At 47.4% G+C, this 17,081-nt stretch overlaps 1 protein-coding gene and 1 non-coding gene across 2 annotated transcripts in view; both read left to right on the top strand.

Moving 5' to 3' along the window:
• The window catches only part of Lcor (ligand dependent nuclear receptor corepressor), a 113,480-nt gene extending 96,587 nt beyond the window's left edge, over positions 1–16,893 (top strand). The window contains exon 8 of the mRNA NM_001370767.1: positions 2,510–16,893. Within this exon, the coding sequence (NP_001357696.1) occupies positions 2,510–7,268 (4,759 nt within the window). The 3' untranslated portion in view covers positions 7,269–16,893. The remainder of the gene's footprint in view (positions 1–2,509) is intronic.
• On the top strand, positions 9,383–9,521 carry Mir8091 (microRNA 8091). Its single transcript, NR_106166.1, has one exon. It is a non-coding gene; the product is annotated as a microRNA 8091 (primary transcript).
• Positions 16,894–17,081: the final 188 nt, after the last annotated feature.

Consider the following 17,081-nt stretch of genomic DNA (forward strand, 5'->3'; position numbering starts at 1 on the left):
CTGTGAGGGCACACACCTGTAATCTTAACACTGGGACAACGGAAGCTGGAGAAGGAGTAGAGCTCAAGGTTAGTCTCAGCTAGACAGAAAGTTTCAGGTCGCACTGAGAAGCAAGCAAGAACCTTGACTGCTTTTGCCAAGCACATCAGAGGCAGAGGCAGAGGCAGCCTTGCCAGTTGAGGCATTGACTGAGCCAGCTGGAGCAGTGCCACAAAGCTCACCCTGGTGGTGTGGGTGAGGGAGAGCTGGTGAGCTGACCAACACGGCTGCCACCCAGGCCCAGATTCAGGGCTTTGAGTTGGCCCACCCTAGGAACTACTGGAGCATGTGAAGGGGTCAGCCTTGCAGATCCAAAGCTGCAGGATCTCCATGACACAGTCAACAGGGTACCCGAGAGGAGCCATAGTGAGGATAGAGTATCCATAGAATAGCAGAAGACAGAGGTCTTGAACCAGACCAATGACTCACTGCAGTGAGCATTTGCAAGTAAAGATGTGTGGACAGAAGGGTTTACCGTAGGATATACTATGACTCACTGCAGCTTCTGCAATGAGGTGGTTGTTGTTGTTTTTTTCTTGGGAAAGGGGAGGTTGCAAGGATAGATGGTAGATACAAAGAGACAGGGAGATGAGTGGGACTGGGGTTGCATGGTGTGAAATTCACAAAGAATAAAAAGTTTCTTTTTAAAAAGGCAGACAGAAGCCAAAACTATTTGAACCCTGCTTTTGTGCAGACTCTCAGCATACTGCCATTCAGTCCCAGTGTGCAGGTGCAGCTAAGGTTCTGAGGGACTGTACTGTCAGAGTAGGGGTCCAGTCAGATGTCTCCTTTGCAGCTCCCATGTCCTTTACTGTAACTCTGCCACCAGTGGGAGGTGGAAAGGCAGGTGACACAGGCTGTCTGTGGTAAACCTTTCTATAAAGACATGTCCTGGCCATGAGGTCAGAGTCAAAGATGGAAGAGTAAGCCAGAAGACGTATCAATACATGTTCAACACACATGAAGCTACCGTCTGTGTTCTGTCGTGTTTCACATGCCATCAAATAATAGTCTCCTAAAGGTCCATAAGCCAGAGGGGCTGAGAAGAGTGTGTGTGTGAGATGTTGTCTCAGAATCTGGGCTCTTTTCCATGTCGGTAAAAGTTGTGCATCCAAAAGCCCAAAGCCACCGTGAGACCCCTGGCCATCCCCGCAGGCCATGTTTGTGCCCTGTCTTGAACCTAGTGTTGGCCTCTCCCTCCCTCTTAGCTTCCCAGTGTGGATTTAGCTTTCATGCAGAGCAGCTGGTGAGACTGAAATGTTTCCTGGTGATATTCTCGGATATTCTCGGGGAGCTCGGTGGTGGGCTACTGTGGGGATGCTTCTGCCTTGCATGGGTCAAAGCTGATAGCCCCTCCACTGTGAAATTTCTTTCTCTTTGTGTCCTGTTCTGGAGCACTGTTGGTGGCTCTCCAGCCAATTGTTCTTTCTGAGAAATTGTCTTAAAAGCCATTGAGTTCTCAAAGTACTTTTAAGCTGATGTCTGTAATGTCTGGAGCGTAGTATGTCTGAATGTTTGCCGTGTTCTAAACTAAAGCTAGTGGTTATTTTAGCACCACTGCCTAGGCCTAAACTGAAGGGCAGGTTGAGCAGCCCTTATCCAAAATACTCGGGAGAAGACATGGTTTGAATTTTGGCTTTCTTCAGATTTTGGGATGTCTGCATATATTTAATGATTTAACGATGCAGGAGTGAGGCCCAGGTCTAATGTCAGAGTTCACTTACAGTCCAGGCCCACTGCGTCCATACGGCCTAAGAGGAGTCTTACACGGAGTCTTCAGTAGTCTTGCACTTAACACTGGCATGGTGTGTAATTTCCCACTTGTGCCACCATGAAAGGGTTAACATTTTGGAGCGTTACAGATTTTTGGATAAGGATTGCTCTGTGTTGACCATACAGAGTTAATAATGTGGCGAAATGTTATTTTCAATGTTTCTTTTAAGATAACTAGTTCTGAAATTATATATATATATTTTAAAGTTTTATTTATTATTATACATAAGTACATTGTAGCTGTCTTCAGATGCACCAGAAGAGGGCATCAGATCTCATTAGGGATGGTTGTGAGCCACCATGTGGTTGCTGGGATTTTAACTCAGGACCTTCGGAAGAGCAGTCGGTGCTCTTAACCATTGAGCCATCTCTCCAGCCCCTATTTCTGAAAATTTTAAGTGTAGAAAGTATGAAGTAGGGTTTGGAATGTGGCTCAGTGGTAGCATACCTTCCTAGCACCATAAACATAAAAACATATGAGAGATACTAAGTTTTTGAGACTATGATGGGCCGGCTTTGCAATCTAATTACATGTTCTTTGTTGAACTAAAGCAGACAGCAGACTTGAAAGTAAATAACAGTTTCCACCAGAATGCCCTCCTTTACAATATAAATAGCATCTGATACTGTTCATACTATACAGACGGTTCTTTGGAAATGCACACACTAATTTCTTCCTTTTTCTGTTTTCGCCTAGAGAGGAGTCAGCAGAGGCACCCGTAGCTGATCCTAACCGTCAATCAAAGTCTCCACTGGAGAAGTTTATGGTCAAGTTGTGCAATCATCATCAGAAGCAATTCATCCGCGTCCTGAGTGACCTGTACACCGAGTCCCAGCCAGGTTCTGAGGCCCTGCAGCCTCTGGATTCCACCGTGATGGACGTCTCCGCTTGCGATTCGGGCTGTGCCCAGCTGAGCGGCAGAGAGAATGAAAAGGATGATTGTCTCGAGGAGAGTTCTCCTGCCTCTGTAAAGTTGTTCTTAGACTCATCCGGTTCTCCTAGCTCCCTGAATGTGACTGAAGAAACCATGAAGGAACCACCTCCTGAGACAGACTCTGTAGATGGGAGAGACAGTGCCGCGAGCTCGAGCGCTGTCCAGAAAGGTTCCTCTGAACCTCCAGACGCTCAGCATAACCCCACAGGTTCTGCAGACAGTTCCACCATGGGATGCCTCGGTACACTGGACGCTTTCTCTTCTAACTCTCCCCACAGTGCTAAAAGCTTAGAGGGGCAAACCACTGGCCAGGAGCAAGACACAGACATGAAACCCTGTGAGGATGCTGAAGACAGTGCCCCAGCGCCAGTCCAAAGTCTGGCTGCAGTGGAAGAGGTGGCTGAGAATACTGAAGAGGGTGGTAGCTGTATTGTGTCTCAAAGAAACTCATTCAAAGCTTTATCAGAAGAGACGTGGGACTCAGGGTTTATGGGAAACTCATCTAGTACTGCAGACAAAGAGAATGCTTTACAGTCTAGCTCAAAATCATCCTTCCACCAGGATTTAGAGACAGATGAGCAAGATGCAAGGCCAAAGCAAGAGAACCATCTTCATTCATTAGGTAGAAACAAGGTAGGTTTCCAGACATATCCCAGAGACAAGGGCCATTTTGATCATTCCAGAGGTGGTTGGTTAGCTCCCAGCCCCACGCCAACTGTACACAGAGCATCCAATGGTCACTCACAAACCAAGATGATGTCAGCCTCCATCAAGACTGCTCGGAAAAGTAAGAGGGCATCAGGGTTGAGGATAAACGATTATGACAACCAGTGTGATGTTGTTTATATCAGCCAACCAATAACAGAATGCCACTTTGAGAATCAAAGATCCATACTGTCTTCTCGGAAAACAGCCCGAAAGAGTACCCGGGGATATTTCTTCAATGGTGACTGCTGTGAGCTGCCAACTGTTCGCACACTGGCCAGAAATTTATGCTCCCAAGACAAAGGAAGCTGCTCACAAGTAGCATCAGAGGCAGTGATGACTCCCAAGCAGACTCTTACAGTTCCCACCTCAAAGCACACAGTAGGTGTGCAGCTTCCCACAGTAGGTGCACAACTTCCTACAACAGATGTACAGCCTCCCACAGCAGGTACACAACTTCCTACAGCAGATGTGCAGTCCCCCACAGTAGGTGCACAACTTCCTACAGCAGATGTGCAGTCCCCCACAGTAGGTGCACAACTTCCTACAGCAGATGTGCAGCCTCCCACAGTAGATGTACAACTTCCTACAGCAGATGTGCAGCCTCCCACAGGAGGTGTACAACTTCCTACAGCAGATGTGCAGCCTCCCACAGTAGGTGCACAACTTCCTAGAGTAGATGTCCAGCTTTCCTCAGTAGGTACACAACTTCCTACAGCAGATGTGCAGCCTCCCACAGTAGGTGCACAACTTCCTGCAGCGGATGTACAACTTCCCACAGTGGATGTGCAGATTTCCACAGTTGATACGCAGCTTTCCACAGTAGGTGAGCAGCCTCTAGAAGATATCTGTGACGATCCTAGGAAAGAGAGAACCTCCCTTGAGGGAGGGGACGAAGACACATCCTCAGCGAAAAAGCATCAGGAGGCAGAGGTTTGCCTCAGCTTGAGGGAACAGGATCCTAGTAGCTCCCCTAGGCCGGGAGAGACCACAACCTCTAGCCCAGCATGCCTCCTGCCTACTCTCCTCCCTAATGACAATATGTCTGAGGTGCCAGAAGGCAGCATTGTGGTCTCACCTCCCACAGAAAGTGTACTGTCTTTCCAGGAGCAAGACCAGCCACCAGCCTCTCAGCTAGGTCCAGAGGAAATGCAGGCACAGGAGTGCCACTTGGTTCCGACAGCTGGAAGCACCCCCTTTACCTCCCGAGAGGACAGTGAAGACCTCCTCTGTAGACCTCAGTCTTCTCCTAAAACATCCATCAGAGAGGAGAGCTCTCCATGCTCGGAAGATGAAGGTTCCACTGTGGCTTTAGATCCCCCCCTGGGCCTAGAACTGTCTGAACATGACCAAAGCACCAGCACTGAGGCGGAGACCAGAGACATCCCCGGGGAGACACTGTTGCTAGATGACTCCCTGCCCCTCCTGGAGAGCAGCATTGTCACTGATGAGAACCCAAGCGAGATGGAAGAAGGTGAGGCCACAAGTGGAACAGGACACCTGGAGGCGCATGACAATGATACAAAATACTCAGCAGAAAATGATCCCAGTGAGCCAAACTCCGACTCACCTGAAGAGAATGTGGATAAGAAGAAAAAGGCTAGAAAGTTCCCCGAGGCCTCTGATAGGTGCCTAAGAAGTCAGCTTGGAGATCCTTCCTCTTCTGACAGGTACCCAGGAAGCCAGGGTTTGGATTCATCCGCTGCTTGCTCTGAAATCAAGGTTTCTAAAAATCCTGCTGTAAAGCATTCTAAAAGAGAAGGGGACTCTGGTAGGGTGACATCCGAGGGACCAGTGATTGACAGCATCCATCCAGACAATCTGGAAGACCCTGAAGACTCTGGTGTTAGTGAGCATTCCTCTGATGAAGAGACCAAGCAGGAGACTGAAGGAGTTGGTGTCATTACAAGGCAGACTGTTAAAAATATGCTGGCAAAGGAAATTAAAAGGGAAGAGGGAGGGACTTACCCAAACAGTGACCCAGCCACTGTTGGCCAGCCATTGCCTGGGGACAATCTGGAAACCCATGTCTGGTCCAAGATAGATGAGAGAGATGCCCATGTGCCCTCAGAAAGCATTCCTTGCAAGAGGGATCCAGAGCAGGTAAAAGAGAACCCGGGACACCTTGCCATACAGGACACAGAGGCTGCCGCTATGAGTGAGGTAGACCCTGAGGATACCCACCATAAAGATGATGCTGGCCTCGCTCCATGTAGCTCATCTGGGATATCAGCCAGTCATAGTGACGGTGCTGATGGGCCACCAAAATCAGTAACAAGGCCTAAGAGACTGCCTTCTTCTACCTACAACCTGAGACATGCTCATTGTTCGAATGCCTTGGACACTGCAAAAATGACTTCAGAAAAGCAAGGCACACAGGTAAACCCAGCAGCCAAGGAAGGCGGAGCTTCCGAGAGTGCAGAGCCCTTAGATGAGGAAGATGAGGACTCGGTGGTGGAGGAGCAGCCCAAGTTCATAGGATGGTGTGCAGAGGAGGAGAACCAGGAGCTGATCGCCAGCTTCAACGCCCACTACCTGCGGGTCCAGAAGGGCTGGATCCAGTTGGAGAAGGAAGCTCAGCCAACGGCAAGAGCAAGGAGCAAGTCTGACAAGCTGAAGGAGATTTGGAAGAGCAAGAAGCGGGCACGGAAGTGTAGGGGGTCGTTGGAGGTGCAAAAGTTTTCTCCCGTTCAGATGCTGTTTATGACCAACTTTAAGCTGTCTAACATCTGTAAGTGGTTCTTAGAGACAACAGAAACTCGATCTCTGGTCATTGTGAAGAAACTCAATACTCGTCTTCCAGGAGACATCCCCCTTGTTAAACACCCTCTTCAGAAGTTTCCTCCTTCCACCATGTACCCTAGTTCACTACAGGCAGAACGCTTGAAAAAACATTTAAAGAAATTCCCTGGAGCCATTCCTGCTAGGAATAATTGGAAGACACAGAAGCTATGGGCTAAACTACGAGAGAATCCTGACCTGATAGAGTCAGAGGATGGCAGTGACATCAGCTTTGGCCCTAGCAGTGAAGACAGCGTGGAGGAAGTCAGGGAAGGCAGACATAGCCATCCTCCCACCAACTTGCCTACTCCAGCCAGCACCCGGATCCTTAGAAAGTATTCCAATATTCGAGGAAAGCTCAGAGCACAGCGCCTGGACAGCTCACTGTGTGGGGCTTCTGAAATGAAGCAGGGCCGCAAGAGCGTGTGCATTAACCCGCTCATGTCCCCAAAGCTCGCCCTCCAGGTGGGTGCAGATGGGTTTCCCGTCAACCCCAAGAGGGCTGAAAGAAGCAAGGGGAGAAGAGGGAAGCAGATGCCGGAAACTTTGCTTAAAGTGGAAGGTCAGAACAAGCGCAAGAGAGCAGAAGGCTCTGGTACTCAAGATGGTAAGGACAAGGGGCCGGCAACAAAAGTCAGCAGAGGCCTTTCTGCCAAGAAGCTAGCTGCAAAGGACAGAGCCAACCAACTCTCCAAGAAGATGACCTTGAAAGCGAATAAAGTGAGAGTCTGTAGAAAGGGTCCTGGAAGGAGCTGCCTGTCATCCAGGAAAGAAAAAGAGAATGCCAACAGAAGACCTGGCCATCCTGCGGCAGCCTCCGAAGCGCTGACAAAGCCTTCAAAACAAAGGGGCGCAAGAGAAGCCTCTTCAAAGCCCCCAAAAGTGAGGAGGAGAAACCGGAAGCTGAGCAGTGGTAGGGGCCATGCCAGACCCTTAGCAAAAAGCCCAGAGAACCGGACTGCCCCAAGAAAAAGAAAGCTCAAGGCCAAACTGGACTCTTCCCAGGGCAAACGGAGGCGGTTAGAAGCCAAGTGATAGTGGATAGCCACTGAGAGCAACGGGCCCATGAGAGCAACCTTTCATTTTGCATTAACAGAATCTGGTTTTCTGAGCCTCTCAAGCCTTTCACGGTGTAGTTACGGGGAACGCCAGTTTGAGATGCCAGAAACTGGAGAAGAGAACTGGCAGAGTTCTTCTCTGGGGCTAAGGGAAGTGGTAGGTTATTTTCTGGTTGTTCCTTGGGTTTTATACTTGGAATCAAGCAGTTTCTGTTTTAAGAAGTACAGTGCCTTATTTATCCTTTTTTGTTTAAAAATTTACAAAAGCTAAGAAGCTGATGTATGTGACTAAAGGCTTGTATTTTATACTTGACGCACAAGCACTTGTTCTGTCACTGAAGAGGCCGCCGCCGCCACACATGCACGAGCGGGCGAGGAGCCGTCAGCAGCTGCCTGTGCGCCTGGACAGGTGCACCTTGCAGACCGCAGCACAACTCCCTCTCTGTCTTGTTTGGTTTTTATTTGATTGATATTTGAAAGCTGAACCAAATCATTTCTATGGTATGTGGAGAATGCAGGGGATTTATAATTATTATGAAAGATTAATATTTCTGTTATGTTTCTTCCAAAACTCATATTGTTGATCACCCCTTCATCTTTTTATTTTTTAAAATAATTTCAGATCATGTTCTCAAATTTGTGTGCCCATGGGACAAAGATGTGCTACACTTCCTTTTGTTGTTGTGTTTTGTTTTTTGTTTTGTTTTGTTTTGTTTTGTTTTTTGTCCCAAACTATGTTACTACTAACATGCTGGTCATTTGGTCATTAGGATGAGTGACTCTTGTTTTCATTCTTACACAATGTATTTCCCTGCGCATCAGAAGTTCTTTCCGGCAGTGGAAAAGCTTAGCTGTGTGCATATGCGTCTTATGTGCTCATGGCTGCTACCCGCAAGTGTCTTCTGGTACTGGTTTCACAGTAAAGTTCCTCCTTCCCCACGCAGTGCATCTGTGAGCTGCGTAGTTAGCAATGACCGGAATGTCGGAAAGTAATTCCAAGTCTCCGTGTGCATTTCTAATCCGACTTCCACATCAGCCTTGGGAGAGGTGTGAGCAGTGGCCCTGAAAGACCAGGCGCGCAGGCAACTGAGAGCTTCTGCTCTGAGTCTTAGCGGGGCCACATCCCCACAGATGAGTGACGTTCAGTGGGGCTCTCTGATGGGAGTTGTCTGTGCCTGGAGTAGGTGTCTTTTCAAACTGATGGTTCCGTTCTCGTGGCTGAACGCTTGCAGAGTTGCCCCTCCCCTCCCATGTCATTCTGTCCCATGGCTCAGAAATGAGAAACGCAATAATTGAAAGTGACGTTTGCCTTTCCTTGGTGGAGCCTGACACGGCCCCATTGGCTTTACTTGGTGCCTACAGCATTGCTCCATTATAAGTGTGTACTTGACATTTCCATTGGGCCAGTCAGCAAACCTTGGGTCGCTAAAGCCTCCATCGGCTTTGACCTGTCCTGTCACCAAAATAGCTTGCATGGACAGCTGCTGCCCTGTTCTTCTGATTAAGTTTCTACTTAGGTTGATTCAGATTTTTTTTTTTAGATCAACCCGGATGGGCTTCTTTTATATGCAAATCATGATAAAACAGGCCTTCTACCTATTTTGCTATTGTCAAAGGTTTGCTGCAGATGATGGAAACTTCTGATAATTGGGTAGGACTGGAGTATTTGACTCTTGAGAAGTTAAGACTTGTGTTGAATTTCACAGACAATGAAAGTCACCAGTTTCTTTTTTTTTTTCTTTTTTGGGTGTGTGTCACCTCTGTTCCATGAGCTTCCTCCCTTTCCCCATTCCCTGTTTTGTTTTGTTTTGTTTTGTTTTATTATTATTATCTTTGACCTTGACCATTCACAAGCTACCTATGGTAATGAGCCTGCTGAGCGAGTGCCGGCAACTCTTTCTTAGCATTAGGTTGCACAGGAGCATTAATGTGTTTTAAATAGGTTCATTTAATCCTAAAGGATGGTTTTAAGGCTTAAAAAACTTTTGCTATAGTTGTCGCTGGATAGTCTTGTTGTAGTGACTTAAACAGCTGAGGCTTACTAATGTCCGCTCTGCCGATGCCTGTATATATGAGGAGCCCTTGGCTACCTGGAGATTTCCTTGTAGGGTGCTTGGATTAGGTTAGGGGGAGGAGTGAGTGGTAAGCTGGTGGGATGCTTCCAGTTCCCACCAGTTTATAATTCATTCCGTTACTTTTCTGGTGGTGTTTTCAGTTTTCAAAGTTCACTTGGAGGTAGGCTGCATTTGAAGAAGCTATGTGGAAGTGTTTATTCTATAACCACCTAATGATGATGTAAGCATCTTGAAAATCAGCTTACACTTGATGATAGTAACTGCATTTATTTATATTTGTACAGTCTACAAAATTAGCACGTTCAAATTAAGTAATCTCATTTTTGCTGATCTGGTTAATTTTGTTAATAGAAGAAGAGAAACAAAAGCAAAACGTGACGGTAGCTCTACGCCTTTCTATGCCCAGAGCGTGCTGGGAGGTTATCCCCTCCGCATCTCCAGATTGGGCATTGACTGCAGTCTCTTTGTTTTCCTCCCCTCCTGTAGCCATTTTCAAATATGACTTGCCACCATCTGCAGTGCACTCTGTCCCACGGTTTTGATGCTAAGTCTGAAAGGCATTCTGCTTCTGCCCTGGCTGTCACAGGCTGGAGCTGGACTTGATGCCAGAGGACTGGTGCTCTCTGTTCAGGAGCTGGAAGACGCCCCAGAAGCTATCAGAGCAGCTCTGGGTAGCTTCCCTAGAGCACAGCCTTCCTCGGGAGATCCGTTTTCGTATTGGGCTCCCTGGGATGGGCCTGCTCTCTTGATGGGGGTTCACAGTTTTATTCTGACACCTCCTAGATATGTTAATCTCTCAGTGCATTGGGAAGGCCCCAAACCTTTCTCTGTTCTGGGAACTTCCTGCATAGGAATGTTACCTGAGGCTGTTGATCCACAGTTGCTAGTCCCTGGGATTCCTTGCTGGGTTGTTTTTTTTTTTTTTTTTTTTTTTTTTTGGAGGGGGGAAGTGGGGGGTTCCCTGTCCATTCTAAACCGCAGTTGAGCTGTGGGGTCTGTACCCCATCATTCTGTAATGGCTTAGAGAGAAGAGCTCTTCATCCCTTGCCCCAGGGCCTCAGTGCATCACCCAGCACAGGTGCATCTCTCCCCCTGCACCTAGGTCATCAGCAAGTATCACTGCGAGACAGATGCTGTAAGCCAAGATCTGGCCTGCGTCCAGCCTTGTGATGGCCTCTGTCGTGAGGCCACAGCTGCCACTCATTGATCCGTAGACCTGAATCCCTTGGGAAATGACACCGTGCTCTGTGACGCAAACTGGAGATGCTTCGGTGTTGCCATCAGCAAGCCTGTGCTTGTCACAATATCAGAAACAAACTGAATCATCCAAGAAGCTGCCCAGTAGCCAGGTAGCCACCTCCGTCCCTGTGGCTTCAGATCAGTCAGCTCAGGCCTCCTCTTAGCTTAAACAAGCAGTCACAGCCATGCAGAATGGACTGTGTAAATTACACTCCTGTGTAAATTTTATGGGCACACAACCTCGCCCTTTTGCTTACCGATTGTCCATGAAGTAGATTAAATACTTAGAGAAACCCACAAAGCCTAAAATAACTAAATTTACATCTTTGAAGAAACCCGCTGACCCCTGCTTGAGAAAATAACCACTTTTAGGAATTAATCCTCTCCATTCCCCTTCTGCCTCGTGCCTCCCATCTCAGTTCTGTCCTGTGCACACATTCGTGTGCTCTTGCTGTAAGAGGCATGCCATTGAGACAGCTCCTATGTAGGCTTTGAACAAGAAGTGCATCTCCCTTTAAATACTTTACCCCAGCCCCTCCATGAAGGCACTACATCCTGTAGACCAGACTTGGGAGCAAGGTGTCTTTGGATTCTAAAATTCTGTGGCCTGACCCCTGTCCCGTTCCCATAGTTTGTGATCATAGAACTGCCTCTGGCTGTACTTGTTTACTGAAATAAGCCAAGACCTCTCTGATGAGCTTAGCTGGGGGTGCTTCTGGGGGGCATTTAGTTGTGGGAAAGTCAAACAGCACGGAAACAAAAGCCTAGTGGCAACCAAAGCACTGTTTATAATGTGTTCCCATTGATCTGTTTTTAATCGCACACCTTCAAAATAATTTTATTAAAGGCAAGCTAACAATAAAATGGCAGTTTGTACATCACACTTACACAAGTTCCAGGCTGTGAGTCCTCCCTGGGCCCCCAACTCAAATAAGTTTCTATTTATTCTGCATTCCAGAAAGAGGTTGTCGTGTCAGACATTTTCAAAATGGGGACCTTGTCCCCTAATGAGTGGACAGTGCTGAAGACCGAACTCCAGGCCTCATGGTAGACAAGGCAGGCTTTCTACCACTGCACAACGTCCCCTGCCCAAATTATTTTGGACCTTGCCTATTCTGGTTATCCACTGAAACAGGAAGTGTCTATACCCAAAGCAGTCCTCATATCCACACAGCAGGTACTTCAACCTACATCCTTCAAGAAAAAGATATTTTTGTTAAAACTTAACACAGCAGACCTAGGGAAGTAGCCTTTTGACACTGCTTTCAAAATAATTCCAGTCTTGAAAATTCTGAAGACTCCTGTCATGTACAAGAGACACATTGCAGGGCTTGTAGCACCCCACTGTTCTGCACCCAAAGGACCACCGATGACAGTGTGCAAGGTTGTCGTCACTCATGCCTTTCTTTGTCTTTGGGTTTGAGCCAGTGGTGGTCAGTTCCTGATGTTACCTTCTCCCCACCCGATTGCCCTTTCCCAGGCTTTCCATGTGTTGGCCTCAGCACATCCCCTAGCCTGCAGATTGGCAGCTGCACAGGCACGTGAGCAGGAGACCCTGATGCTTTCACGTCCGATAGGCCCATCGTGTCTGATCGGAGTGCAGTTGTAAGCCACCCGAAAGCATAGACCACCTGTCTGAAACAGCAGCACAGTGCCCATGGTACTCGAATACGCCAGGGGTTGGATGAGTGTGTTTTCACTATTTGAACTGGATAAGTAGGAGTAACAGAACCACAGACTGACAGTGATCTACACTACCTAGAATACTCACTGCCTGACCTTTTAGGTCAGTGTACCGATCTTTGCAAAAGCCATTATGAAATTGTCTGGGCAGTTAGGCACACTCCCCACCCCCCGGCCCCCACCTAAGTCACCATTGCAGCAGTCCTAGGTTTATGGCATCTTGCATGTCTGTCCGAGCACACAGTAGCCATCGTACATCATTCCTGATAGTGCTTGCAGAGAAGACGACTGTCTTTGCTCATTAGATACTTGCTGAGTTGTGGATATACAGTACCGGCTAGGGTATAGTTTAAAGTGTGGTTTTGTAACCTAAGAATGCAGTCAGTCATCGATCTTACTCATCACCGTGAACTTGACTGATAGAGACATTCCACCGGCAGTGTTTGGCAGACGCATGCTGAGCTCCGGTGATGGAGCGGTCTCCAGCAGTGCCTCTCTCAAAGCACAGGGACTGGTTGTGTTCGCACTGATAGCCCTCTGTTCTCTCCTGTACATATGACGTATGCAGGTTTACAGTTCTCAAATTTGGTCAGTATCTGTGTGTTTGAACCCTGACTCTAGGCCATGCTTCTTTTTTACACGAAGAGTGTGTTATCCATGCACCAGCAGCTTTAGGCCCAGCAAGTCCAGGGCCCTCTAGCCTGCCAGGGAAGCCCAGGCTTGTTCAAGTCTGAAGCAGCTCCTCCTCTGGGGAGCCATTCTCGGTACATTGCCTTCTCCCCTCCTGACTCTGTCACTGGCCTCCTTCCAGGTGGCATCTTCTCTGGGACCTCCCCCCTGCCCCCAAGTGCTTTGCTGAACATATCACAAGAGAAGAATTTCTCCCCTCGTTACTAGATTCTCAGTGTTAGTGGACCGGGTCTGAATGCCATTCATCGCTCACCTTCCCCCCACTCCAGTTGGTACTGTGATGTACAGCTCGTGTTGTGTTGTAGTCAGAGCTGTATGTTGTACTCGGAAGCGTTTGTGGTAAAGCTACCACACAGATGAGATCTGCCTAATTTTGTATATTTATACCACAGGTATAAAGGATTATTACTGCTAGGGCCACTGTATCTTAGGGTAATTGATTTCACTTGTGGCTTCTGCATTCTTAGTAGTTCTAGGAGACTGTATTAGTGATTGGTTTCAAATATATAGAGTACATATTTATAGACACCACTGTGGAGTTTATTTTACTGTGTAAATAGTGGTATTTTCCTGTTCAAATGCTTCTATACAAAGTATTTATTTTAACAAAAGTAGTTAGCTGTCAAAAGGGCTTTCCAAAAACTGTTCTTGCCATCTCTTCTCCCACGCTCAGCTATCAGACGCCTAAGCATCACAGTAAAGGCAGGAGGTTGCTGTACTTGGGCAGACACAACATGGATTGGGAACCGGAATGCTGCCCTGGATGCTCCTCGCCAGACCAAAGTGGAGCTTGAAGGGGTGTGGCTTTGCTCAGCCTAGCATCCTGGCGTCCCCCATAGCCACTTACCTATGCACCATTGATATATTCAGCCATTCTCTTCCATGGTCTGTGCATGGAAGTGACCTTGGTTGTAGTCCTGTGGCAAGCAGCCTTATGCCCGTGCAATGAGGAGAAACCACGGTGGTTGCCGGTATGAGCTTCTCATCTGGCTCTCGGGATTTATGAGAGTCGCCCTTCGACACACCTGTCACCTTCTGCACATTGACAAAACTTGGGGACACCTTGTCTTTCCTCCTCTCCCCTTCTCATCAAGCACCCTGTGCAGATGCAGCCCCTCCCACTCATCTGTAACCCATGGTTCTAAAATGCATTTAGCTTTGCTTCTCAGGAGTCCTGGTCTGCAATCCAGAGCACCCTTGATATCATGGAACCAGTGCTCTGCGGTCATGCATGGCCCCCTTTCCCCTGTGCTTCACCCATGGACACCCCATCTGTCACTTAGTCACTCTTCTGGGATGGCTGGGTTGGCCTGCAGCTCCAGGACTCTAGGGTCCTTGGAGGCCAGGTATGTAGGAATTACAGTCATTTATTTGAACTCTAGTTTGCATATTTCCTTATGGCCTCCCTTTGTCTTTTCTGAACAAGGAAGGCACGTGAATGGTGATGCTGGAGAAAGTTTTTATAAGATGCTGTTTGTAAGCAAATCTGATTCTGAGATGAAATGTGAATGGGTAACTAGGTGCCAGGGACTTTAGCACTGAACTAGACAGTCAAAACTTTTTAACCTTTGCAGAAAGTAGATTCTGTTCTCATCTAAATGTTCACAAGACGTGATGCTGTAAATAGTTTTCTAAAAAAAAATATTTATTACATGTTCTGTATACAAACTCATGTTCTGAGTGATGTTGGTTTGCATTGTATTGTAGAAGATTATATTTTGAATAGTGGACTTCTTTCATAATACAGTTCACTCATGGAGAAAGAAACAAAACCAGCAGGTTGAGAGCTGTTTGGGGCATTTGATCTGTAATGGACCACCCAATCCAAGCTTTAACCGCCCCCCTCTTCTCCCCTGGTTGTGTTATATATATTATATATATATATATATATATATATATATATATACAGGTGTACAGTACAGGTCAGTGCTTGGGTCTGCAGAGCAGATTTCCAGGTGTCCTTTCTGATGTGTTCCCATAGCAATATGACCCCGGGTGCTGACCAGTCCTGTGGTCTCAGAGGATCAGGTTGGGGGACAGCTCTTGCAATGCCTCTTGCCTTTCCTAAGGGGTTGCTTTACTTGAATCGATGCCTCTGTTTCTTCTGCATGCTCCAGTGTCGCAAAACTATAGCAGGGTGTGGGGAACTCTCCCAACACCAGACACGTCAAAAGTGGACATGCCAACCACAGCTTAGCCATTTCCCAGGAATTTTACTTTCCAGAACAGATGAGGCAAAGCTCAATTGGCCATAGAATAAATGTAAGGAATTTTTACCAGAGAAACATATGTGGCCTGTTAACATTCCCCCTACCCCCGACCCCCGTCTGACTCACCTTTGGAAGCCAGCCTATGTCCTGCCTTCTGCCTCTATGCCTAGGCTCAAGATGTCCATGGCCCCTAGAGTCTGGCTAGGTTCTTAATGTGCCCAACTCTAGTTGAGCAGCCTTTTCCCTGTGACCGTCCTAAGCTTAATGAAAAGGAATACCCCACACCCAGGAACCCATTGTTAGAAGTGATGTAGTTTTTTAGGCTTTTGGAATATGTCTTCTTTTGTATTTCTGATGGTGATTGGGATTTTTCACTAGTGTTTTTTAGATTGAAGTGGGTGCATTAAGGTAAACTTTCCACTGCTGAGCCCCAAAGCGTGCAGAGGAGAGGACTTGCCCTGCATTGTGTTGTTGGGGAGGCGACTACTTATGGTGAGGGGGTGGGGTGGGGGTCTTGTAGATGAGATGGGGTTGGAATAGAAACTCTGGCCAGAGGTTTCCTGAGTCTTTGATATTTTGTAATGAAACTCCCCACATTAACCCTGCTTAATCTCAATGTAAGCCTGCTGTTTACCCTCAGGGAACAAGTGGTTTTCAAAATTGAGCTCCTCCAAGGTCCTGGGCCAGTGCCTGTGTGCGCTGGTCCTCTCCGTGATCTCATGGCATTATTTCCCCGTATGCATTACGATAGTAAGAAGTTCCACCCCACCCTGTATGAAAAGCACAGCCCAGTGCCCTAATTTAGGCTTGTGTCGTTGCCTTCGAGGGGCCTGGGGGGAGGTCCTAGGAGGTCCATGCAGTTTAACTGAAGCTCAGGTGTGCATTGGATTTTGCCTCTATTAGGCCACAACCCTTCAGAATGAGTGTAGGGCAGGGGCTACGGATCCGGCTCCAGATTCAGGGAGCTGAGTCTCCACTGTTCCTTAAGTTTTTACTGGTCCCTCCCGGTGGCGTTGCCAAGGTCAATCTTGTAGGTGTTTGGATGTGCTCCTTTTTTGCTGTCTTGTGAGTCGTAGCCAGTGCTCCAGGAGCCCAAGGGCGGGGCCTCTGGAGGGTCCACCCTCCCTTACCCCAGCGCCTTTCAGACTAGTGGAGCGAAAAGACTCTGCAAATGGCCACTGGCCGGACAGCACGTGCCTCTGGGCCTGGATTCCACTGTTAGTGAGTGTAGGAAAATACTGTGTCTTTAATGGATGAAATTCAATGTATGCTGTGAATTTGTTGGTTTGAAACATTGAAAAATTTTCATTAGACAATGTTTACATACCTCACCTGAAGAACCTTTGAGAGTGTATATATGAAATTTAAAAATATATTAAGTTGCTTTAAAACAGTATGTATAGCTATAAAAGTTGGAGTTATTTTAACTTTGAGTATGTACCAAGTCTCTTAAATATTGGAATCTCGTAGACTTTCTGGCTTCTGTGTTTTGCTTTCCTATGGACCACATAGATAACTGTGTTTTTGTTCTTGATAAAGGGGGCCCACACCGACGTCCAGGCTTGGAAGGATTTTCTGGTTTGGTTTTGAGGGGAGGGGTGTGGAACTAGAGGGTGTGTGGGAGGGATTTCTCTAACCTTGACATCTGTGAGCTTTTTCAAGGCGCTTATTTTATTGCAGCATATTAAAGTTCTTTGATATTAAAGTGTGTTTGTGTAGTCACTGCAGATGGGGAGGGGACAGTACAGCACAGTCCCCTGCCTCACTAGTGTGTGGCTGAAAGCAGACTGTCAGCCATGGGGCTGGGCACTACCCTAAACGATTAATGACCCTCTGAGCTATACCTTACTCAGGGGACGGATATAAATATAATGGAAGCATCGTGGGAGTCAC

Source organism: Mus musculus, chromosome 19, assembly GCF_000001635.26.
Source record: "Mus musculus strain C57BL/6J chromosome 19, GRCm38.p6 C57BL/6J".
Taxonomy (NCBI): Eukaryota; Metazoa; Chordata; class Mammalia; order Rodentia; family Muridae; genus Mus; species Mus musculus.